This window comes from Thalassophryne amazonica, chromosome 7 (assembly GCF_902500255.1).
Source record: "Thalassophryne amazonica chromosome 7, fThaAma1.1, whole genome shotgun sequence".
Lineage (NCBI taxonomy): Eukaryota > Metazoa > Chordata > Actinopteri > Batrachoidiformes > Batrachoididae > Thalassophryne > Thalassophryne amazonica.
This window is the reverse complement of record NC_047109.1, coordinates 68,335,364-68,358,457: the sequence shown is the minus strand read 5'-3', so window position 1 is coordinate 68,358,457 and position 23,094 is coordinate 68,335,364. Positions and strand designations below refer to the sequence as shown.

The 23,094-nt window shown below is 41.9% G+C and overlaps 1 protein-coding gene across 1 annotated transcript in view; it reads right to left on the bottom strand.

Annotated features, from left to right (window-relative positions):
- Positions 1 to 1,655: 1,655 nt before the first annotated feature.
- tlr18 (toll-like receptor 18) overlaps positions 1,656 to 23,094 on the bottom strand; it is a 61,355-nt gene continuing 39,916 nt past the window's right edge. The window contains exons 2-4 of the mRNA XM_034174380.1: positions 11,558 to 12,553; positions 7,969 to 9,151; positions 1,656 to 3,345 (exon numbers count right to left, since the gene is read on the bottom strand). Coding sequence (XP_034030271.1) covers positions 2,884 to 3,345; positions 7,969 to 9,151; positions 11,558 to 12,553 — 2,641 coding nt within the window. The 3' untranslated portion in view covers positions 1,656 to 2,883. The remainder of the gene's footprint in view (positions 3,346 to 7,968; positions 9,152 to 11,557; positions 12,554 to 23,094) is intronic.

Sequence of the window (23,094 nt, the reverse complement as noted above, 5' to 3'; positions counted from 1 at the left end):
CAGACTGGGGCAATGGTTCATCTTTCAGAAGGACAATGAACCTAAGCACACAGTCAAGATACCAAAGGAGTGGCTTCAGGACAACTCTGTGAATGTTCTTGAGTGGCCCAGCCACAGCCCAGACCTGAATCCAATTGAACATCTCTGGAGAGATGAACCTCTAGATTCATATTCAAGTTATTTAAATAGATGCCCCCCCCCCCCCCTTGGTTTTTAACATCCACAAGGGGCTCAGCCTTACAACTAGATAATTAGTGTGACCCATATTTTCCAGGAATCACCTTAAAAGTAACTGACAAGTGCCCTGAAATAGCACTTTTAAAAAGTGGAATGGGAATTCCTGAAGACGAAGCTGGTCAGTGAAAATCTAAGACACATCATATAACGGGGAATCAAAGTATATGACTTATTTTACATGACTTGTGCAGTATTTTGTTTGTTATGAAACGTGCCTGACATATTCCAGGGTCAATGTAGTGAAGTAAGTCTGCACATCATCCTGTCAGCTTTTGCTGTGATATCTCACATGACACTGCAAACTCCAAATCACATTAGTGGAACTGTAGGACAGTTCAGATTCACATAGTATTAAAGAAAGGGATGAAAAAAAACAAAAAAACAGTTATGGATCTGGAGTAAAAGGTATAGTGCCTTTGATTTTTTTTGCCATTTAAGTTGCAATAAAAAGATTTTCTTCAGTACTGTTATAATTCTACAATCCTTCCTCTTCAAATAAAGGATGAACAAACTTGTACAGTCAATAGGATTAAAATTCAACTTGCCTGGAGACAATTTATAATTTTGACCCATGTGGGTTAAAATAAACACAGCAGCAAGTCAACATGACATACTTCCTGTGATGTAGGAGGATTATGATGAGTGTGTCTGTATACATACATACATACACACACACACACACACACACACACACACACACACACACACACACACACACACACACACACACACACACACACACACACACACACACACACACACACACACACACTCACACACTAAGAGACAACTGTATTCCTGTGTGTGTTTGGATGGGTGGGTGGGTATATGTCCCTTTCCTGTCCAAACCACACCTCCGAAATGAGCCACACTTGATGCACATATACATACAGGGAGTGACATAAGCCACCACTTTAGTAGCAGTAATAGTAAGCTGTTGGTAGATAAAACAATCACGAAACGTGCAGACAGCCTAAAAAACAGACAGGAGTAGGGGCTGTCAGCTAATTGACCAGATGGCCTATAGGCATCCTGGTTAGCAGTGAGCATATGCATAACTGTAAAGCCACTTTGACAAATTTAATCTCCGCACTGCCGGGCTATTTGTCATGCCAGTTCAACTCACTTTGTCCCTCTGGATGCTGTGCTTTGTGCTGTAGATTTTGTAGCAGATGATGCATTTGCTCTTGGAATTTCACTGAATTATCCTCTTATCGCTCCGGAATCACAGAGAAATGATCTACAGCTGCAGCTTTTCTTGTGTGCTTCATGAGGTGGAGAGCACATTTGGAATAGCCTCAAAGGTAATTATCTTTGAGGCTATTCCAAATGTGCTCTCCAATGTCTTATTTTGCATATTTATATTGTAATGGCTTGGCAATACAGTTGATTATCATTCCTTCTTATGAATTTGATAATGTATCTGTAAAATTATGTTTATTGTGGATGTAACATCTCATCCTAATTGTTCAGATGTGCTGCGCGCATTGACTCGCACTGACAGTGTTGAATAGATTGCGCATTGTTCACATCTAGTTCACAAAATTAATGCGTGGTAGAGATTTTGAACATTTCAAAATTTTCTTTGCACACTCGCATGCAGCTCACGCACAGTTTGCAAAAATTTACAATGAGTTTACTCTTTGGCACGCCAGATTGCGTGCCAGTGTGGGGATCAAATGTGTGCAAGTGTCAAGGTGCCTTAAGCCAGAAATCCAGACTTCCCAGGTTCCTATGAATGCATCATGAACTTTAAGCTTTTCACATGCACTTCCTCCTTTATGTCATCTGGAAGATCGCATAAACTGAACACATTATATTTGCCATGGAATTCCCTTAAAACAAATACTTTGCCAGCAATAAAATGTACTGTAATTTTGTGACATTCCACAGAAATAAAGGTACTTTGTGATCATTAGATTTCAACATAAAGAAAAATTTGCTAATTTTGAGGAAAATCAATAAGGTACTACACCTTTAACTCTTAACCCAAGAATAATCTCAGTACAAAATGTTCTCACAATCAATACATTACTTTTTGAGATGTCTCTTCGATTAACAACAAAAAAAAAACACATATAGTCTTGGTCAAATGTTCATCTTACCCCCACCAGTCAACAGAACAGGCTTCTGAATAAGTAAATATACGTATGTAGTGAGTATTAGGATGGAGCAAAAATAAGTCAAACATTACGTAGTAGCAAGTGCAAATTGGACTTCCTCAGCAAAACATTTGCATGTTCCTGTGACGTTTCTGCAGTCTCAAATCTGAAGGCAAAGAAATTCTCCTTCATAATGATTTACCCATCACATTATCTTCCTGGCACCCTGCTTGTTAACCCCACGTGTAACATGGAAGCTCACGTTTGAGCATTTGAGTCCGTGGCCTTTCGGCACCTACAGCAACAACCCTTGGTCCGATACGGTCTGACGGAAAGTGAAGGGCATCAACTCAGCCCTCAGGAATAACATGACAGAATGTCATGGCTGCAGGAGGAGCGTGTTGTTCTCTGTCACCATAATGAGGCATTCGCTTTTGCCCTCGGCGTGGTGAAACCCGCGCACAAAAAGGTTACCTGAGTTCAGGCCTTTATGGAGATAGTGTGAAAAGAGCTCAAATAAAAACAGCTATTTCAAAACTTTCTGTCATATCACTGCAGGGATTTGTCTCGCATTGGACGTCTTGTTGTTACTCGTGTTCAGCATCTCACTTTGGGCTTCTGGGCCTCTCTGCATATTCTGCTGTGTTGGGTTTGGCCTCTCATCATCCATGAGTCCAATATAAGACGGGGCTCCAGCAGATGATGTTCTGCTCTTCAAGCTGGCCGTCCTCCCTCTGGTTGGGGTCGGCTTGCCCAGGACACTCTTCAACTGGCTCCAGAAAAATGCCTGCTGGTTGACCTGTTGGGGCCACTCCAGGTATGTCTTGGTACTCAGCATTTTTTTCAGCTTGCAGTATTTGCTGGGCAGGGATCTAGGATCAATGGGCTCTTTCACCACCAGGATAACATCACTGAAGGTCTTTCCCATTGCTCTCTGCTGGGCAAAGTACAACTCGTAGTTGCACCAGTCACTGTTCACAAAGTGGCGTGACAGAACAAAGATTACCTGAGAATGGAGACGAAAGTAAAAGAGGAAGGAAAACTCACATAGATTACAATTCGACTGTGATATTTTCATGCATATAAAATACAATGTGCTCATATATGCAGCGGTGAAAAGATTGTAGCAATGATTATTATAGCAATTAGGGGTATAACGATTAATTAATACAAATTGAAAATTGAGGTGAAAGTAATAAATATAACTACACTGATATGACAAGATTCAAAGTTTGAGCCACATTTAGATGACATTTGTGCAGAAAAAAAAAAAAAAACGGTCTGGTAGAAAGGAAAACAAACTTTTGAACACAACCTTGGGTGTTTCTGATGCCAAAGTGGTGTACTTTCAGATAAAAGTATAAAAATTGTTCAAATATGAGTCCTTCATTGAGTTTTTAAGTGCAATATCTCCCAAAACATGCATTTTCTGTGACAAAATAATTTGAAGTATCACGTATTGTGTTGAAATTGAATAAAGTAATGGGCTTTCTTTGAACCTTGGATTAAGTCTTTATGTTCAGTTCTTGTAAATAAACATGAGTTTTCAGCTATTTCAGTATAACTTATGGCCATTCTTACAAGAAGATGCGGAAGAAGTCCAGTGACAAAATCAAAAGGAAATTTTGCAGTTTTAGGTAAGAATTTAAGTTTGCCTGTTTTAAATGTTTGTGTTTATGATACATCTTTCTTTTTTTTTGCAGAATTTAGTGGTGAACTGAATGACAGCCAGAAAGGTTCAATTAGCATTGTAATTTAAGATAAGAGATTCCATTGCATTTACTATCCCTACCCCCTTTAGATTTTGAAAGCGTAGAAAAATACATGATGTAAAAACAAATAAACAAACAAACAAAAAAAACAACTTAATCGCATTCAGTTTTGCTAGTTAAGTCACAAAAATGTAACTTGGTGTGCACACTTTGATAGGCTATAACAACCTTATTGTATTGTATTGGCCTAATTTTAGCCCTGAAAGAAGATTAAGTTGTTTTTATTCAAATGACAAAATTATTTCCTTTTTTATTGAAAATGTTCGGAATGTTATACAATAATCTGCTTGCTGTTGCTTTAGTCAGCCTAATAATCAGTCATGGCCATCAGAATAAATTTGAATTTGATTGTTCGGAGGGACATCTGAAATCTGGAGTTAATACACCCTCTTTTTTACTGTTGTAGAGTGATTGAGCAGAACAAGAATGTCTAAAATTTTTGCTTACCAGCTTACACTGGGCAACTTGAGGCACAAATGATGCTTTGGTGATAATTTCTGGTTTCTAGTAACTTTGTGGTCATTAAGCACCAATATGTTGAAAAAAAGTCTTTAATACACTTATTTAAAGCATATGATTGCTATGATTGTTCCAGATGGATTTTAATTGGAACCTTTCATCAATAAATGACCTGTAGCTTTAAAAAGTAATGAAGATTTTGTGTTTTTATTTTAATTTTCCTAAGAACATTTTACCTTATAAACAACTGCTTACAGACCCCCCCCCCCCCCCCCCCCCCCCCCAAAAAAAAGATATTTTAGCCAAAATGTCCTCTAAATGTAACTCAAAGCTTGAAGTGTGTCATACACCGGCCCCTGAATTGCTGTGAATATGTTATGAACCAGTCAATGGCTCAAATTTAATGTTATAAATCAGTTGAGTTATGCTTGTTTCACTGCTACTTCTGCGACTTCAAACTTGTAGAAATCCCTGAAATATGTAATGGAACCTAAGCAATGCCATTTTTGGTTTATTAGAAATTAAATTCATGTTTACATTAAATAAAGAATTACATCAGATTGCATTGCATCACATAAAGGTCAGTTGTTCCATAATCATATTGCAACCCTTGTATCATGCACACCCCTCCACCATGCATCAGAAAACCTCACTTTCCTTATGATTCAGTTTGATTAATTTCAATTTGACATTTTCAATCCAATAATTAAGTCCCTTTGGCTGCTCCCTTGTTTTCAATCGGGGTCGCCACAGCAGATCCGAGGTGGATCTGCATGTTGAATTAGCCAAGTTTTATGCTGGATGCCCTTCCTGATGCAACTCCACGTTACATGGCGAAATGGGCAGAAGTGTCAAATCCGTCTTCAGAAAGTAAAAACCCTCCCATGTGTTGCTTCTACCTGTGCACCTAAAACAGGTGATCTCAATAATTATCCACCTGCCTGCAGAGCTGAACTAATTACAATCAGCTGGTGTATTAGGAAGATGGAACAAATATGTGGCTGGACTTTTACTTTTTGAAGCTGTATTTGACACCTCTGGAAATGGGAAGGTGTGGGGTTTGAACCGGGAACCTTCTACATTGAAACCAAGTGCACTAACCACTTCTGCACTTTCAAGCCAAAAAGAAAGAACAGAAATTAGATATTTTACACATTTTTTAACTAATTTGGTACAGTTACCATGGTTACTGGTAGATGGATCGAAACTGCACAAGTTGGCAGAAATGACACTGTGGTATTTTTTTAAATTGAAAATCCAGTTAATTATTAGTTGCTGTCCTTTGGAATGGAAACAGTTGGCTTTCAATGTCAAATAAGAAATCATCTTTCCCCACCACTATATAACAGAGACTGATGGAACCCTCCCTTATGGAAAATGTTCAAGTCAACCAGATTAGCAGTAACTGGAATGTGCACACACACACACACACACACACACACACACACACACACACACACACACACACACACACACACACACACACACACACACACACACACACACACACACACACACACACACACGTTTGCAGTATCTTGCCAATTATCACTGCAATGCAATGGATAAAGGCAAGGAAAATGTTGAAAATGTTTATATATTCCCAATACATTTAATGACTCATTTGTAATGTTTGTAATGCAACAGTGTTCTAGCAACCACTTGAAAAACTTAACATTTCTGTGATAAGCAGTTTTTATTTATTTATTTAGAGTGGAGGAAGGTTTGGGGGGAAATCTGATGAAAATTTAGCTTTGAATGTTTTATCTTTGACAAACTGTTAGATATATTCATTGTCTAATTTCATGTGTACCATACTATAGCACCTGTTTCCAAAAAAAAAAACCTAAAACAAACAAACAAACAAACAAACAAACAAAGCATGCTTTTTTATTTAAAGGACATGTCACACCAAAATCATAACTATTTAGATTTAGGCTATTGGTGACCAGCCAGTGATACATCAGGATTATTTTTTGCACTTCCGGCATTCTCAGTAAACAGCTATGGAGACTATTGATAACAATGTACTCGTGAGTACTTGTTTTTCTGAGTGTTTCCAACAGCATTTCCTGCTTTGAGGAAAATGTCCCAGCGCACCTAGGATGGAATGGAACGTAGCTGCAAACGTTAACGGAGCTGCAGATTAATTCCAAAGTTTACATAAGTGTGATGTCGTGTTACGATAACTCGTTTTAAGTGATGACTGTTAATTTTGATGTAGTAATGGTAAAAGCAAGCTGCTCTCCACTGTGAGAAGACATCGTACACGTGCACGACCATTAGTGACAAAAGTTGGTGGCTTTTTCAAAATAAGTCATGTCCAGCTGGTCCAGCCTGTTAAACAGTTTCTGCTAGATGCTCGGCTTTGTGCACGCTTATGCATCATCATCACTATAACTGTGAAAAATCTAGAAAATGTGTGTGTGATCAGGCAGCCTGAAAAACAAAGGACAGGTTTCTGTGTGCATGCAAATGAAAACAGCATGCTGCTGTGCACACATTAAGATCCAAAATCCAACAGACTCTTAAAGTAAAATAAAAATAAAGCCTACCAGCTCCACTGATGAGAACAAAATACAAAACAGAGAAAAAAAAAAAAACCTGAACAGGGCACTCACCCACTTGCAGAATGATTTTCACAATTAAATTTATAAAGTCTACACCAAAGAGTCCCCATGCATGGGTTGCGTGTGATTGTCAACCAGAGAATAATGTCCAACTGCAGCTCCGCCATCAGCTCCTCAAGTTCTCTCATGATTCTAGCATGTTAGATAGAGAGCCCATTATTTCCTGAAAATAATGTCTTCTGACTTTTTCCAGTGTAAGAAATATATCCACATGTTTAGGTGGCCTGTAAAAACAGTGTTGTGTAGACATTCCATGTCCATGGCAGCAGTAAAACAGCTCCCTGTAACAGACAGCAGCGTCACGAAATGTTTTTTTCTAAAATCCGACAGACTCTGAAAAAATTAAGAGTGTCAGGGTGAAGTGTGCTGTCTCCTCTCTGTACAGCCTTTGTAAATCTGAACCACTTTCGAATAAAAGCTCAGAAACTTTGTTACCGGATGTAGCAGCATTTGTTTCACTCTTTCAAACCGGCCGTCGGGATATTTCTGCCTTTTCTAAAATATATGTCACATGCCGAGAAATCCAGAGTAAGATGTTTTCTGGAAATGCACCTGCTGTCAGAGCGAGAGGAATAATTAGCAAAAAAATACATCAGCAACCACTAATTATTACCGCATGTGCGCGGATGGACTTACAGTCATTAATACTTTGATGTTGTGCTGCTAACTGGGACATTAAATAACGTGTGACATGTCCTTTAAATATATTTGAATTCTATCTCTGATATCGAAACCATCAAATAAATGTTTTCTGAGACATGTTTGTACCTTCTGACTGCTTTCAATATTTTCAATGATGTTATCAATGATCCACTTCCCAGGCATGAAGTCCCTCTCGTGAATACAGATCCGATAAGGATTCCTGTTGTTTTCCAAACAGGGTAAAAGCTGGTCCCTCACCCAGTCTGCATCAGAATGACTGTAGGATATGAAGGCATGGTACGCAAAAGTCTCAGATTCTCCTGCTGCTTTTTCCTTGTGAGCTCTGTATTTGGCACTGATGATCTGATATGTGGCTTTGGTGTACCAAGGAAGGTCAAAAATATAGCAAATGAGTATCATTATCAAGATCACTGCAGTAGTAGTTGCAACACAGATGACAATGACCAGTTTGATGTCACACGCCACCCGACTTGGGAAGTAATTTGCGATGACTGTTTCAAGAAAGGCCTCTGGGTGGTAACACTTGTAGTTCCAAGGCCAGTCGGTGAGGTTGACTTTTCCCTCTGACAATGTGGACTGGACAAAAGTATGGAGTTCACAGGTGCAGTGGTAAGGGTTATTCCCTGCTTTCAGTTGGGATAGTTGAGGCATATCCTGGAAGGTTTTGAGGCTAATGAGACCAAATGAATTTCCATCCAGTGCCAGTGATTGCAGTGATGGACTTTTCCACTTAGATGGTATGAATTTGATTTTGTTCCCGCTTAGCAGGAGCTCTTTCAAGTTGGTGGCTTTCTCAAAATAAGTCATGATCAGCTGGTCCAGGCTGCAGTAGGAGAGATCCAAGAAGTGCACTGTGATGGGAAGACAGTTGAGGGCTTCACTTACAAAATTATTGTGGTGAGCAATAACACGAGTGATGCTCTGTTGCCAGATGCAATCCTGACTGTTTTCAGCAGAGCCCAGCATGTTGTTACTAAAATCCAACACCTGCAAATGCTGAAACGCCCGAGTTAGATATGATAAGTCTTTTAAACTGGTCAGCTCATTAGTGCTCATGTTGAGGGTGTGAAGCTTTGGCATGGTGCCTTTGTATTTGCACCGCTGGTTGAAGATGTAATCATTCTTCAGACGATTATTGGACACATCCAGGAGGTGCACACCTCCCATCTCATCCCAGGCATCACAAGGCACACTGTTAAAGTACACATACTGAATCGACAATTCTTTGATTTTGTTGAACCAGGTGAAGCGCCAGTCAAATCGAAGAACATCAGGATTACTGATATACCTGCAAAGAATGAGAACATATTATAGTAGATCATCCATCCATTTTCTATACCCGCTTACTCCAATTAAGGCTCACAGATATTACAACAGAAAGCAAAATTAAAAAGACATTATATATATATATATATATATATACACACACACACACACACACACACACACACACACACACACACACACACACACACACACACACACACACACACACACACACACACGAGGTCTGTTAGAAAAGTATCCAACCTTATTATTTTTTTAAAAAACCATATGGATTTGAATCACGTGTGATTGCGTCAGACAAGCTTGAACCCTCGTGCGCATGCATGAGTTTTTTCATGCCTGTTGGTTGCGTCATTCTCCTGTGAGCAGGCTTTGAGTGAGGTGTGGTCCACCCCTTTCATTGCGAATAAATGTTTGGAGCTTTGCTGCATCAATTTTTTTTCAGAAACTGTGAGAGACCTCCAGGTGGACACTGTTCGAAAAATTAATATGGCTTTCAGGGACGATTTTATGGGGATTAAATGGATTACGGGTGTTACTGCCACTTTAAGGACAGGCTGACACCCCGATGGAACAACCAGATCATTTCCAACGTGAAAGCTTTGTTGATCCGGGACCTCGTCTGACTTTCACAAAAAGGCAGAAGATGTGGACATCAGCACTTTTTCCGGCACATTCCACAGTTAGTTTTTTTCATGGAAAGAAAAGCGGAAGGATGCGCCACGGCTCCGTTCATTACGCGGGACAAAACCACCTCGGTGTTGGTCTCTCAGGACAGCTTTCAGGTGGATTTCAGAAGGATTCCGGTTGCTTTCCAGTCGTGTGAATATCCGATTGTGATTGTGCATGAGCTGGACATGCCAGAACATGTCCCGTGAGGCTTCATCACGGCGTTGCTTTGCACCGAGCGGCTGCACCGCGACGCGCGGTGGAGCAGCTTCTCTTTCCATGACAAAAACTCCTGTAACAGTGAAATGTGCCGTTCATTTTTAAACTGGACGCTGTCTTGATCAGGTATGTCATCTGACTAGCACAGGAATTGTGAAAAGACGTGGACATCAGCACTTTTCCGGCACATTAAGACAGACGTGCGGAGGGAGGAGTTCCGCGCGTCGCGGCACAGCCGCTTGGCGCAAAGCAACGTGGTGATGAAGCCTCATGGGACATGTTCTGGCATGTCCAGCACATGCACAATCACAATCGGATATTCACATGACTGGAAAGCAACTGGAATCCATCTGAAATCCACCTGAAAGCCGTCCTGAGAGACCAACACCGAGGTGGTTTTGTCCCGCATAATGAACGGCTCCGTGGCGCGTCCCTCCGCTTTTCTTTCCATGAAAAAAACTCCTGTAACGGTGGAATGTGCCGGTAAAGTGCTGATGTCCACATCTTTTCACAATTCCTGTGCTGACGACGGTGGCTTGGAGCGCGGTGCGTCCGGCTCCATGGGCAGTCCTTAAAGCGTATTTCCTAAGTGTATTCGTATCTCCTTAGCCACAAAATGACAGTGCTTTATGTCACTAATTGGCAAAAATCAGGAGAATACTCTTGTCTGATATTGTCGTAAACATGCTGACCCTTCCAGTGAATACAGTATTTCCAATCACAAGAACTACAGTGCTAATGCAGTCCCAAATGAAAAATAATCTACACTGATAGCTCAATATCTAGATTTTCTCTGCAAGATGTTCCAGACTGAATTTTCTATACATTTCAAAATCTGAATAAAGTTGTTGGAATGCTTCAGAATTTTCTGGCAACTGATAGAAATACTGGTTTGCCATCATATGGAACACCCAAGAATGTCTCCTTCCCTTCCAGAAAATGGTTAGAAATTTTTATGTAAATTTTGGAATTGTCAGTGAGGCCAGTAGATGCACTTCTGACATCCCAGAGAAAGTTCTGAAAGGGTGACTTGGGGGCATCTGGGTGTTTTCATATGAAGCCAAAACTACACAATGGTAAGTTCTGTATTACACCTGAAGTCTTGCCATCACTTTAGTTAATTTCATAAATATTTAATTACACGATCATGATAGGATTCTTCAGCTGCAGGCTCACATTGTCTGATAAGACAATGAGAACAGCATAGCCTTCTCCACCATGTAAGGACGTTTATGGAGGCTGTGGCTTCAATTTCTTCTTTTTTTGACTTGCAGAAAAGTGCTTTGAAACTGGATCATTTTTAAACAAATGCAATGACAAGCAAATATGGCAAGCAATCTTCCAATTCGATTATTTTGTTCCCCGAAAAATTGAAGGGATGGTAAATGGTTGTGAGATGGACTGAAATTTTCATCTCATGTTATGATTCAACATTCATGTCACAAGTCATGTATTGTTTCATGATCACACAATCATATTCTACATTGTTGCATGACTCAGTAAAAGGGAAGATACTTACCAAAGATCTAACTTATCCAACACCAAATTTGTAATGCTGGAACCTTCTCCATTATCAGTAAAAGTGGGTGACCGGGCAAAGTCAATGTACTGAAGTCTCAGCCTTTGGATACGAGTGATTTGCAAGTTCATCAAAGCCATTCGCAGGAGATTTTCATTGAATTTCCCCCGGTGAAAGATGAGCTGACCAACTTCAATGTATTTTAAACCCTGGAAAATGTCCACTTTCCCCATATAGTACATGAACTCAAAGAGATTACGGAACTGGATGGCACTGAAAGTCTTGTTGGCGAGGTCATGTATCATGTCCAGAAGAGCATTTGGCTGCTGATCTATGGCCATATCAAATCCCATTTGGTTTGTATGAATAAGTTTCAAACTTCCAGGTTCATAGAAACGAAGATTGGAAGAACACTTGATGGCAAAGGCCTGTAAATTGATCTTCTTCAGGGCCCGGAAATCCCCTTTCTTTAAACCCATCACCAGAGGGCCACCCATAGACAGAACCTGGAGCTTGACAAATTTGGAGAAGCTGTCAGCCAAAGTGGCACATTTGTAAAGGTTGTTGGACATGTAGAGCACCTTTAGATTGGAGAGAGGTTCCAGAGCTGCAGCAGGAATTTCCCCCAAGGAGTTATTGAAGATGTCAAGGTGCTCCAAAAGGGTGTTATCTTTGAAGGCATCGATGTCAATGTGGGAAATATTGTTATACCGCAGTACAAGCATGCGGAGCTGAGGAAGGTGGTGGAAGTCATGCACAAAAATAGCTTGGAGTTTATTGGAGGAGAGATCAAGATGTTCCAATGTGGATGGAAAGTGTTTCCATGGGACACTGTCAAGCTGCCTTCCAACGCAATCTGCAGAACGCCCAGAGTTGTAGATGTAGCATGGTCCTCCTTCAGTGAATGTGTTGTTTGGTGCAGATGGAGTTGGAGATGTCATTGCTCCAGCAGTAAAAGCAAAGATGTTAATTAGTTTCCAAATCATAGTTACAGACCTGTAAATGAACAAAAAGTAACATTAAATTGTTGTAATTATCTTTTGTTTTGATAGACAAATGACATACAGCGGTGGACGAAATTAAGACACCACTGAAAAATTATCAGGTTCCCTGGTTTCTCAATTTATAGTTACAAAAAAGTAAGTTCCGTATCAGCCCATTGGTGCCATTGGTTATTTTCAGACTCTGTAGCATGTAGTGAATGAGTCTATGACTCCCCTTAGATGGGACACCAATGCTCAGTACTATGCAGGTTAGTTACCCAGCCACAGCCATTATCACTTTATAGGATGGATTGAGATAATGCAGATTAAGAGTCTTATCCAAGGACACAAACAGGTAGTGTGAGCACGAACTGAACACAGGTCCACATATTGGCAGGCCAGCTCCTTATCCACTGAGCTACCTGCTACAGTTGCTCTATTTATAGGTACTAGGTAGTACCACCCATGGGCTTAATGACAGTAATGCTTTGGCAGTCTGACATTTGACCTCAGGGGCCTTAACCTTCATTCAAATGAATGATCCCAGAATGACCTTACCATGCCAATTGTAGACCCCACCCAAAATGTCTGCCACATTTCATCTAAATCTGGTTGAGAATGAAATTCCTGGACCTTGACCTTCAGCAAAATGACTAACTGCAATTTTGGGGTCAACCATCACTGCCATACAAATTTTGGTAGAAATCAGCAAACAAACCTGAGAGGAGTAGGCCAACAAACAAACAGACAGACATGACTGACCTTCAGCAAATTTGACCTTGCTGGGTTGTTCCAGAACCCACCTCAATATGTGTGCCAAGTTCATTGCAAATAGGAGTGAAAATATACATTTTGACCTTTTATCCCAATGACCCTGACCCCAGTGATTGATATGTGACAAGTTTGGCCTTGCCTGGGTAATTCCAAAATCCACCTACATGTGTATGCCAATTTTGGAGCAAATAACAATGAAAACATCATTTTTGACCTTTGACCCCAATGATTAATTGCCCTTTGGAAAATTTGATGTCAGCTGGGAATTTCTAGGACTCACCTATGTAGCTGTGCAAAGTTTGTTGGACAACAGACTGAAGATCATAATTTTAACCTTTGGCCCAAATAACCTTTAACTTTGCTTAAACTAATGCTTGACAGTCTTCCATATATCAATTTTTGGTGGAAAATTGAAACAAACAAGTACTCAAACTAAAAGTTTTACCTATGACCCAAAGTAATCTTAGAACATAAAAAAAACCCTTCTTTAGTGCAATTTTGGAGTCATGCACCCAGCAGGTTTGGTGGAAATTGGACCAAGCAACTCAGAGGAGTAGTAGAACACACACACACACGCACACACACACACACACACACACACACACACACACACACACACACACACACACACACACACACACACACACACACACACACACACACACACACACACACACACACACAAAAATTCTCACATTAAAGCATGACAAGTTTGAATAAAATCAACATATTTTCATTCCTAAAATGACACGACAATATTTTTTACAAATAAAGATAGTCATAATTGTCTAAATACTGTAATTCTGTGTAATCCTAATGTTTGTTGATTGCTCGTGTTCTTACCATCTCTGAAATACTAATGATGGATGCATCCTGATACTCACTGGACCCCCCCCCCCTTCCAGTCAAGTCAGAATTTAACCCTTCTTCTTCTGTCAGCTTTTTTGCCATGGCCCAGAGTTATTTATTTTAAATTTCAATTACTTACCAGGTACTGCTAGTGTTGTTTTTAAAGTAGACCTGCATTGAAATAAATGCAGTCAGATCTTTGGACCAAAAAATGACTTATATTTACACATAAGATCCTTCTGAATGTAGTAAAGTAAATCTGCAAGCCCAGATCTGTCATTCAACGGAGAAATCTTCATTTAAAAATGACAAATTTACAGCTAAAATTTAGCCTTCCGTAAAACTGTCAGCACATCCTGGACATTGCCGAGACGTCAGAAAGAAGACCCTATCCCAGCATGCATTGCATGCACCAACTGTAATTTGTGGATTTACGTCAGTTTGCATCTCTTACAAAAGCACCTTTTTATTGTCTTATACGGAAGGATCGACTTTTTTAAAACTTCATATTCTCTTGCGGTACGTTTGGTGAGTAAACATTTCTTTTATTTTTGCTTGAAGATTATTTTTGGGGACTTTTTCATACGCCCATTTGATTGAGTGGTATCGCATTGAAAATCTACTGTCTTTAGTCTCTGGTGATGCGGGACCCGCAAAGAATTCAAGTCATTAAGAAGATATAAACCTCTCAGTGGCCACGGAGCTCTGCGGCTTCGATTATCGAGACTGTGCGGTGCTGCGGATTTTGCCGCAAGAAGTCTGTCCTTGCGGGCAACAGGTGTCACCGGCTGCTCCGCATCAAAACATCGAGCGTAGTCTCTGGACTTGTTGCCAAGTTGGCCGCACCTCCATTCAGTAGACAGGGACGTGGTGCCGGCTGCACAGCAGACACGGGGCAGTGTGAGTGGCTGCGGCGTTTACTGAGCCCGCAGACTCGGTAAGCGCATTGGAGGCGGTGAGAGCAAGGCGTCGGGGAAGAACGTCGCCCCCTGTCGATATCGCCGCTGATCTGAGCATGCAGTGCTGTATCTCGCATTCATTGCAGCTTACTTTTGGATGTTGAAACCAGGATGTGTATAACAGTAACATTACTAACACATAAAATCAGTTTCAATGCGGGATCGGACTGAAGGCGCGAGCACTCCATCTTCTGCCGCACGTCACTGCAGTGTCCCGGATGTACAAACAGTTTTCGCGGCGGGCCAAATTTTAGCTGCAAATTTGTCATTTTTAAACGAAGATTTCTCCGCTGAATTACAAATTTGGGCTTACAGATTTACTTTACTGCATTCATAAGGGTCTTATAAATACGTATCAGCTATTTCTTTCAGAGATCTGACCACATTTATTTCAATGCAGGTCTACTTTAACCATTCACTTGGTCCTCTTGGAAGAGAATAGTGATGGCCAGAGCAGTGGAGGTTTGTTCTTCAACACTTGTCCTTGTTACATAAGATTTGGTTAATTTAATAACTAATCAGTATCTCATTCATAGAATAAAGTGTGCTTGTGTTGAAACTCAGTCACAGGGAGATGTGCATGGAGATGCTGGTTTATGAGTAATTTAGAGTGGTCTCTTACTTTTTCAGAGCTGTATGGAAGAAAATATGCTGTACAGTGACACTGTAAATGCAATATATACGACTCATGAGAAATAATACTTTAATTAAAGTTCAATGTGACATGATGAGGACAAGATATGTCAGCTGTCACTATATTAAATTGCCACATTTATTACAGTAGAGCAGAATTTCTTGACCCTAGTCCTCAGGGACGCCCAGCCCTGCCCATCTGTCGCTGCTCTGCTCTCAGCAAATTTGCCAAGTAATGTGTGTTCAGCCAGTCAAAAAAAGCTGAGAAACAGCTTATACCAGACAGAACTCTTCACGTGAAACACAAAGAAATGGAAAATCAACAGTGCTTTTTGTATGTATTGGTGGTTATTTCCCCAAAAGAGGACAGTACTGTACTACAGAGGCCTGTTCACTGAGAGTGTCAGTTTATCTTGTGAGATGAGAAGCAACTACCAGTTACTAGTTTTATTTCAAAACCAGGATTGTTGTTGTACACTCGCCTAGCCAATGAAACATGATAATTTTCAAGCACTTCCGAAACTCACAATGGCATTTTTTAAAATTTCATGTTGCAATTTTTCAAATTAATGTTGTAGGTTGAATGCAGTACAAGTAAATAAAGGGAAATTAAATACTTTATTTACTTAATCTAGCAGTGTCAAGTGGCCAAGGTTACTGCACTTCTGGATGCAAACAGAATATGAAAAGATAACGCACAAATAAATCCAACACCTACTGGATGTCCACTGGCAAGCTATGAACAAGTACAGGCTAGAATGATAAATAAACAATCAGGCAACCTCTGTGAAAGCTCTGTCTGATGTCTGGTCAAAGTTTTGAGCATGCACAAAAATTTCTGAAGGACTTGCTGGTCATCAGCTGTCAACGAATGCATCTAATTAATGAGAAAAAGATTTGTAGAGGACAAAAATAGATGTCTACATTTTCCTTCTGTTACTCATACATTTCCTCAATCTATCACAGTGTGACAGTTGATTCACCATCGCTGCCTACATGCTTGCTCTGTTTGGTTTGGCACTGTATAAATAAAACTGAATGAACTGAAATTTCACTGAATCTCTCAGTCAGTATGTGTTCTGTTTTATTTATTTTTACTGTATTTTGTTTGCTGTGGTGTTGATATGTTTGCTTGTTTTTCTGCTTGGGTTTTCTCTGTCCTTTTCTTTCTTGTTTCTCTTTCTTGGCTGTTGGTGGTGGACATTCCTTCCCGTCTGGCCACACCCTAGTTCTGGGAGCTTCTCCACACACCTGTTCTTGATTTGCAGTTAATCACCTGGGTGCTTTATAAGCCTCACAGTTTGCCTTTGTCTCTCGCCAGATCGATGTGCCTTGTGCCTTCCTTCCAGCTCCTTCATGGCCTCTGTGAGCTCTCACAACTGTCTAGCATGAAGCGTCAGGCTAGGACCAACACGGTTCCTGCCATCCTGTCACTTCTGGAACTGTCAGCTTCCCTGCCAGCTCCCGTACCTGTTTCTGAAGTTTGTAATCAACTGTCCCAGCCTGAGCGGTTCTCCGGAGAGTTGGGGGATGTTAAGCCCTTCATCACTCAGTGTGAGTTACATTTCGAGTTGATGTCACAAATGTTTCCGTCTGTAGGGGAGGTCAGGCCAAACAGCAGCATGGGCCATGGCTGAGTGGAGCCACAAGTTGCCATCTTGCTCCTCCCTCGCAGCTCAAGCAAGGCAATCGCCACGTGGCTGAATACGCCATTGACTTTCGGATTCTGGCCACGAAGAGCGAATGGAATCCCGCGGCTCTCCACGATGCGTTTTCCAGGGCCTGCACGATAGCATCCAGAGTCAGCTGATCGCTGTTGATTTGCCGGAAAGCCCTGATGACCTCATTGCGCTGGCGATCCGTACCGATCACTGCCTTGCAGACCGGCCATGCCGAGACAGCCACCATCTCCCTCTACGAGCCGCTTCCTTGTTGGGCTAATCGGTCACCTCCAGCCATCCCGGGGACCATGCCTCCTCCTCTGCGGCCAACGAACCAATGCAAGTTGGACGGGCTCGTCTCTCCAGCAAAGAATGAGAGCGCCGCCGTGTGGAAGGACTTTCTTTTTACTGTGGACAATCAGGTCATTTAATCACACTCTGACCGATCGGGGTGCCCCAGTGCAGCCAAGTCAGAGCACAGTCTCTTCCACCTCTGCTAATGTGTTAACAGCAGGATTTAAGTCTGATAATACCACTCTGTTCTGCCTTGTGTTTGTTGATTCTGGAGCTGACTCTAATCTCATGTTATCCTCTCTCGCCAGGTCCCTCCATCTTAAATTGTACCAGCTTTCACGCCCCCTGGTGGTACATGCCGTAGATGGTAGTGATCTGGGTCAGATTGTGTACCACACACAGTCAGTGCATATGACTATTCCAGATAATCATTCTGAGGTTTCCATATTTTCGATAAAATGACTCACTCCGTGATCCTGGGGCACCCCTGGTTACAACGCCACAAACCCAGTCTAGATTGGTCTCAGGGAAAAGTCGAGTCATGGGGACCTGCTTGTAACAATTCCTGTCTGTCCAAGCCTGTTGTCCCATCTAGTGTAAACAAGTCAGATCTCGAAGGCTGGGACCCCTTCATGGAAGCAGACTGAGCTGAAGTCTTCAGCAAAGCTAAGGTTAAATCGTTACACTGTGAGTACGATTGTACCATCAACCTTCTCCTGCCCCCCCAGGGGAAACTGTTTTCTTTGTCTGCACCTGAACGAGTGACAATAAACACCTACATTCAAGAGTCTCTTGCGGCTGGCTTAATTCGTCCCTCATCTTTGCCCACAGAGGTGGGGTTTTTTCATTGAGAAAAAGGATAAATCCCTCTGCCCCTGCATAGAGTACTGAGGACTTAATGATGTCACGATTAAAAATAGGTACCCCCTGCCACTAATCTCCTCTGCCTTTGAGCTCTTAGAGGGGGCCAAGATTTTTACTAAGCTGGATCTTCACAATGCGTATCATTTGGTGAGGATTCTGTTATGTGTTGGGGGGGTTTGGCTGGCCAAGATACTGTTTGTGTGTTTTGTGTACACTCCAGGTGGTTTGTGGGGGGCGTGTCTGAAGCTGTGATGATGGATGAAGTGTCTTTCACCCTCCACCGTCATTATGCCAACCCCATGCACCTGATGAGCAGTTCATGTGCAGATCTAAAGGACTACCAGCTGAAGTGAATACCCTGATGAGCAGTTCACGTGCAGATCTAAAGGACTACCAGCTGAAGTGGATATCCTGATAAGCAGTTCACGTGCAGTTCCAAAGGACTTCCAGCTGAAGTAGATATCCTGATGATGTACTGCATTTAAGCCATGACTGCTCTGTGCAATGTGCTGGGGACTCAACCTTGTGAGACGGTCGTTTGTCTAACACTGTGACGCAGAGGATCGCTCCAGGCTTGACGCACCATTCCTGTTAAGGAGATGGGTGAGGGACTTGCTCCATCAGCACACTTCAGAGGTAACTAAAGCTTTAAATGACTTTGAGTAATTAACAGTAGTAATTTGGCATCTTGCGCGCAGCAATATTTGAGCTACTTTGATAATTGTGTAAATTTGCTCTTCACAGCCGTGGCGTGCGGATTGATGGTCCTCCACGGGCTGTGAGAGCTGTTTCTGTAATTTGAGTCTGAATTAGAACCTGAATGTGTTTGCTGATGGTGTGAACCCTAAACAGTATTTGTGTGAACAGTGTGGACTTACCTCACCTCTCGTCCTTAACAGGCGCCGTCCGACTCGTTAACCACCTGGGGGGTGCCGGCGGGAATTCTTGGGTCCAAAACTGTCGGGCTCCAATCCCTTTTGGGCGCTGGGAAGAGTGCGTCATCCTCCACCCCGCCAGGCTGTTAATTCACATTCTTTATGAACAGCACTTGTAAATAAATCAGTTTTCTGGAACCGCTCTCTGTTGATTTAGCGCTGGGTCCTTGTCAGACGCTGGTTCGCTCCTCTAATCTGCGTCCCAACATAACAGATTCTCTCTGGTGATGAGTGGAAGACCGCTTTTAATACCCCGACCGGCCACTATGAGTACCTAGTAATGCCGTTCGGTCTCACAAATGCACCGGCCGTTTTCCAGAACTTAGTGAACAGCGTTTTAAGGGAATATCTCAACAAGTGTGTTTTTGTTTATCTGGATGAAATACTCATTTTCTCGCCAGATATGGAGACTCACACCCAGCAGGTCCATGCCGTGTTGGAGGCATTGCTACATAACGACCTTTATGTGAAAGCAGAGAAATGTGAATTTCACCAATCCACGGTCCTTTTTGGGTTTTGTGATTTTGGAGGGAGAGATCTGCATGGATCCGGCAAAGATTGCTGCGGTCCGGGACTGGGCGGTTCCCAGTTGCTGGCGGGATGTCCAGAGGTTCCTCAGTTTTGCCAACTTTTACCATAAGTTTATTTGTAACTTTAGTTCCATTTCGGCTCCCCTACATGACCTCACCTCCTCATTCCGGTCCTTTATTTGGACCTCAGAGTGTGAAACCACTTTTCAGAACCTAAAGCATCACTTCACTACGGCCCCCGTGGTGCTCCTTCCTGACCCCACCCGGCAGTTCGTGGTCAAAGTAGATGCTTCTGACATTGGTTCAGGGCCGTTCTCTCTCATGTCAAGGCCAGTGATAATAAATTACATCCATGTGCTTTCCTGTCCAAACAACTCTCAGCTGCCGAACGTAATTACAGCATCGGAGATCTCGAGCTGCTGGTGGTAAAAGTGGCCTTGGAGGAGTGGCGCCATTGGTTGGAGGGGGTACAGGTGCCATTCCTAGTCTGGATTGATCATAAGAACCTAGCGTATCTCTGCATGGCTAAGCGGCTTAATGTGCGCCAGCCCTGGTGGGGCAATATTCTTTAGCTGGTTTAACTTTGTGCTCTCATATTGTCCCGGGTCGAAGAATGGGAAACCTGATGCGCTGTCCCATCAGGGGGACTCTACGGATGCTGTCTCCAGCCCTGAAACCATCCTTCCAGAAACCTGTTTTGTGTCAGCTCTAACTTGGGACATCGAGTCTAAGATAAAATTGGGAGTGAGTGATACGCCTAATCCTCCAGAATGCCCGAGGGGCAAGTTATTCGTTCCTGTGTCATTGAGAGGTGAAGTTATTCGTTGGGGTCACGATAGTCATTTTTCCTGTCATCCTGGTATCCAGAGAACCATGTTTGTGCTTCAACAACAATTCTGGTGGCCTCAAATGTTAGCTGATATTACTGAATATGTTAATGCTTGTTCCGTCTGTGTGATGCACAACACATCCACACGTCCACCTGCAGGTACTCTATTACCATTACCTATTCCAATGCAGCCATGGTCACGCATCTCAGTTGATTTTATAACGGGATTGCCACCCTCAAAGGGCTTTTCTGTAATTATGATTACAGAATTATTGTAATTATTGTTGATAGATTGTCTAAGATGGTTCATTTTGTTCCCATGCCTGGTTTACCTTCTGCTAAGGATACTGCTGTTGCTTTACTTATCCATGTCTTCAGGTTACTCTGCTCTGTTTGGTCATCAACCATCTCTGTTTTCCCCTACAGATCTGCAATTACCTGTTCCCTTGGCCTCATTATGCAGTGTCGACGAACATGGGAGCGGCCCGGAGAACTTTATTGAAGTCTTCTGAAAGCTACAGGAAAGCAACTGATCGCAGGAGAACCTCTGCACCGTGCTATGTTCCAGGACAGCGGGTCTGGCTGTCTACATGTCACCTGTCACTGCGTGAAATGAGTGAAGTTTTTGTGACATGGGTTTTTTAACTCACTATTACACCAACCCTAACCTTAACCACCTACGACCGCTCCCCCCCCATGTTGCACTTTTAATTTTGTGCAGCTATCACAGAATGAAATAGAATGAATTTGTGCTGCTGTGATGAAAATGAGGCGCTTTTTGTCACAATATCACAAAGCAACAGATTAATGTATATTTCGTGCTGCTGAATCACGACTTGCCGTGAGACCAGGTTGGTCATATCTCCTACAGAGTTAGAAGTTGATCATATATTTCAGTGCTGAGATCCGTTCAGCTCCGAGCCTGATGCGTGCAATGACGCGTTACATTATTATACATAGCACCTGCAGATCATACTGGCAGGCTTTGCGGTGCCAGATCCATTTTGAGGTTCCCTCTTATGCGCTCAAATCATTTCAGATCCCGTTTTGCCGCCATCAGAATATGTAAGTTGCGGTCAGATGGTCCTCAAACCGCACATGGACTGCTGTCACATATGTGTCCCATCTCAACGGCGCCGGAGGGTTCTGAACAAGTGCATCACACTCGGGGCTGCCGTCTGATTTTGACCAACTGTGTGGACTCTCACAGATGGCTGTCAAAACATTTTCGAACTGAAACCTGATACTTTTTAGATGTGCGCTGATTCGTCATTCTGACGCCATTCTGCGTGATTCTGGCCATGTGTAATGGAGGTATAATTCTACATGGCTCTGTGTGCAAACAAAGGAGTGAAATCAACTTTCAGTGTATGTAATTATTATAATTCCAGCCCAGTCTCACGTTTTGTTTTTTTTTTTGTTTTTTTGTCGTCCCGTCATGAAATGATTGAAATATTTGTGACGGCAGTTTTTTTTAACTCACTATTACTAACCCTACTCCAACCACCAACCCTAAACTTAACCATAACCTAACCCTACTCCTTCCCCTAACCCTAACCACCCCGACACCCCCCCGCTGCACTTTTAATTACGTGCAGCCATCATGGAATGAATAAGAATGAATTTGTGCTGCCATGACGAAAATTTTGCACTTTTCGTGACAATATGATGAACCAATAGATTAATTTATAAGTCGTGCTGCTGAATCATGACAATCCGTGAGACTGGGTTGCAGTCTTATTGAGACGTATGCAATTTTGTTCCTCTCAATACACCGTGGGTTACAAAGAGGCGGAGATGGACATATGTTGATCGTAAAATACAAGAATTTGACTTGAAAGCCAAATTAATGCCATATGAAATCCATATTAGATTTATAGACAAAAAGTAACCTGGATTGACTGTTTATACTGGGCTGGCGTATGTCATGGAGTGAAATGTAGCTGGACACAGGTGGAGTGACTTTCAGGCAACTTTGTGGCATTTCTTGATTTTATCGTATCAAAACCTTATCACACAAACCAGAACAGAAGGGTGGGTCATTGATTCAGACACAAAATTGGCTGTCAGTTCAGCAAAATGCATTGGAGTCTATTTCCAGAAGATACATGATCAGTTTTCACAGAATAAAAAGGAAAACATTTCATACTATTTCAATCAGAAACAGAAAGATAAAGATGATAAAAAAAAAAAAACGTAGTGAGAAATTTGATAAATCATTGCGAC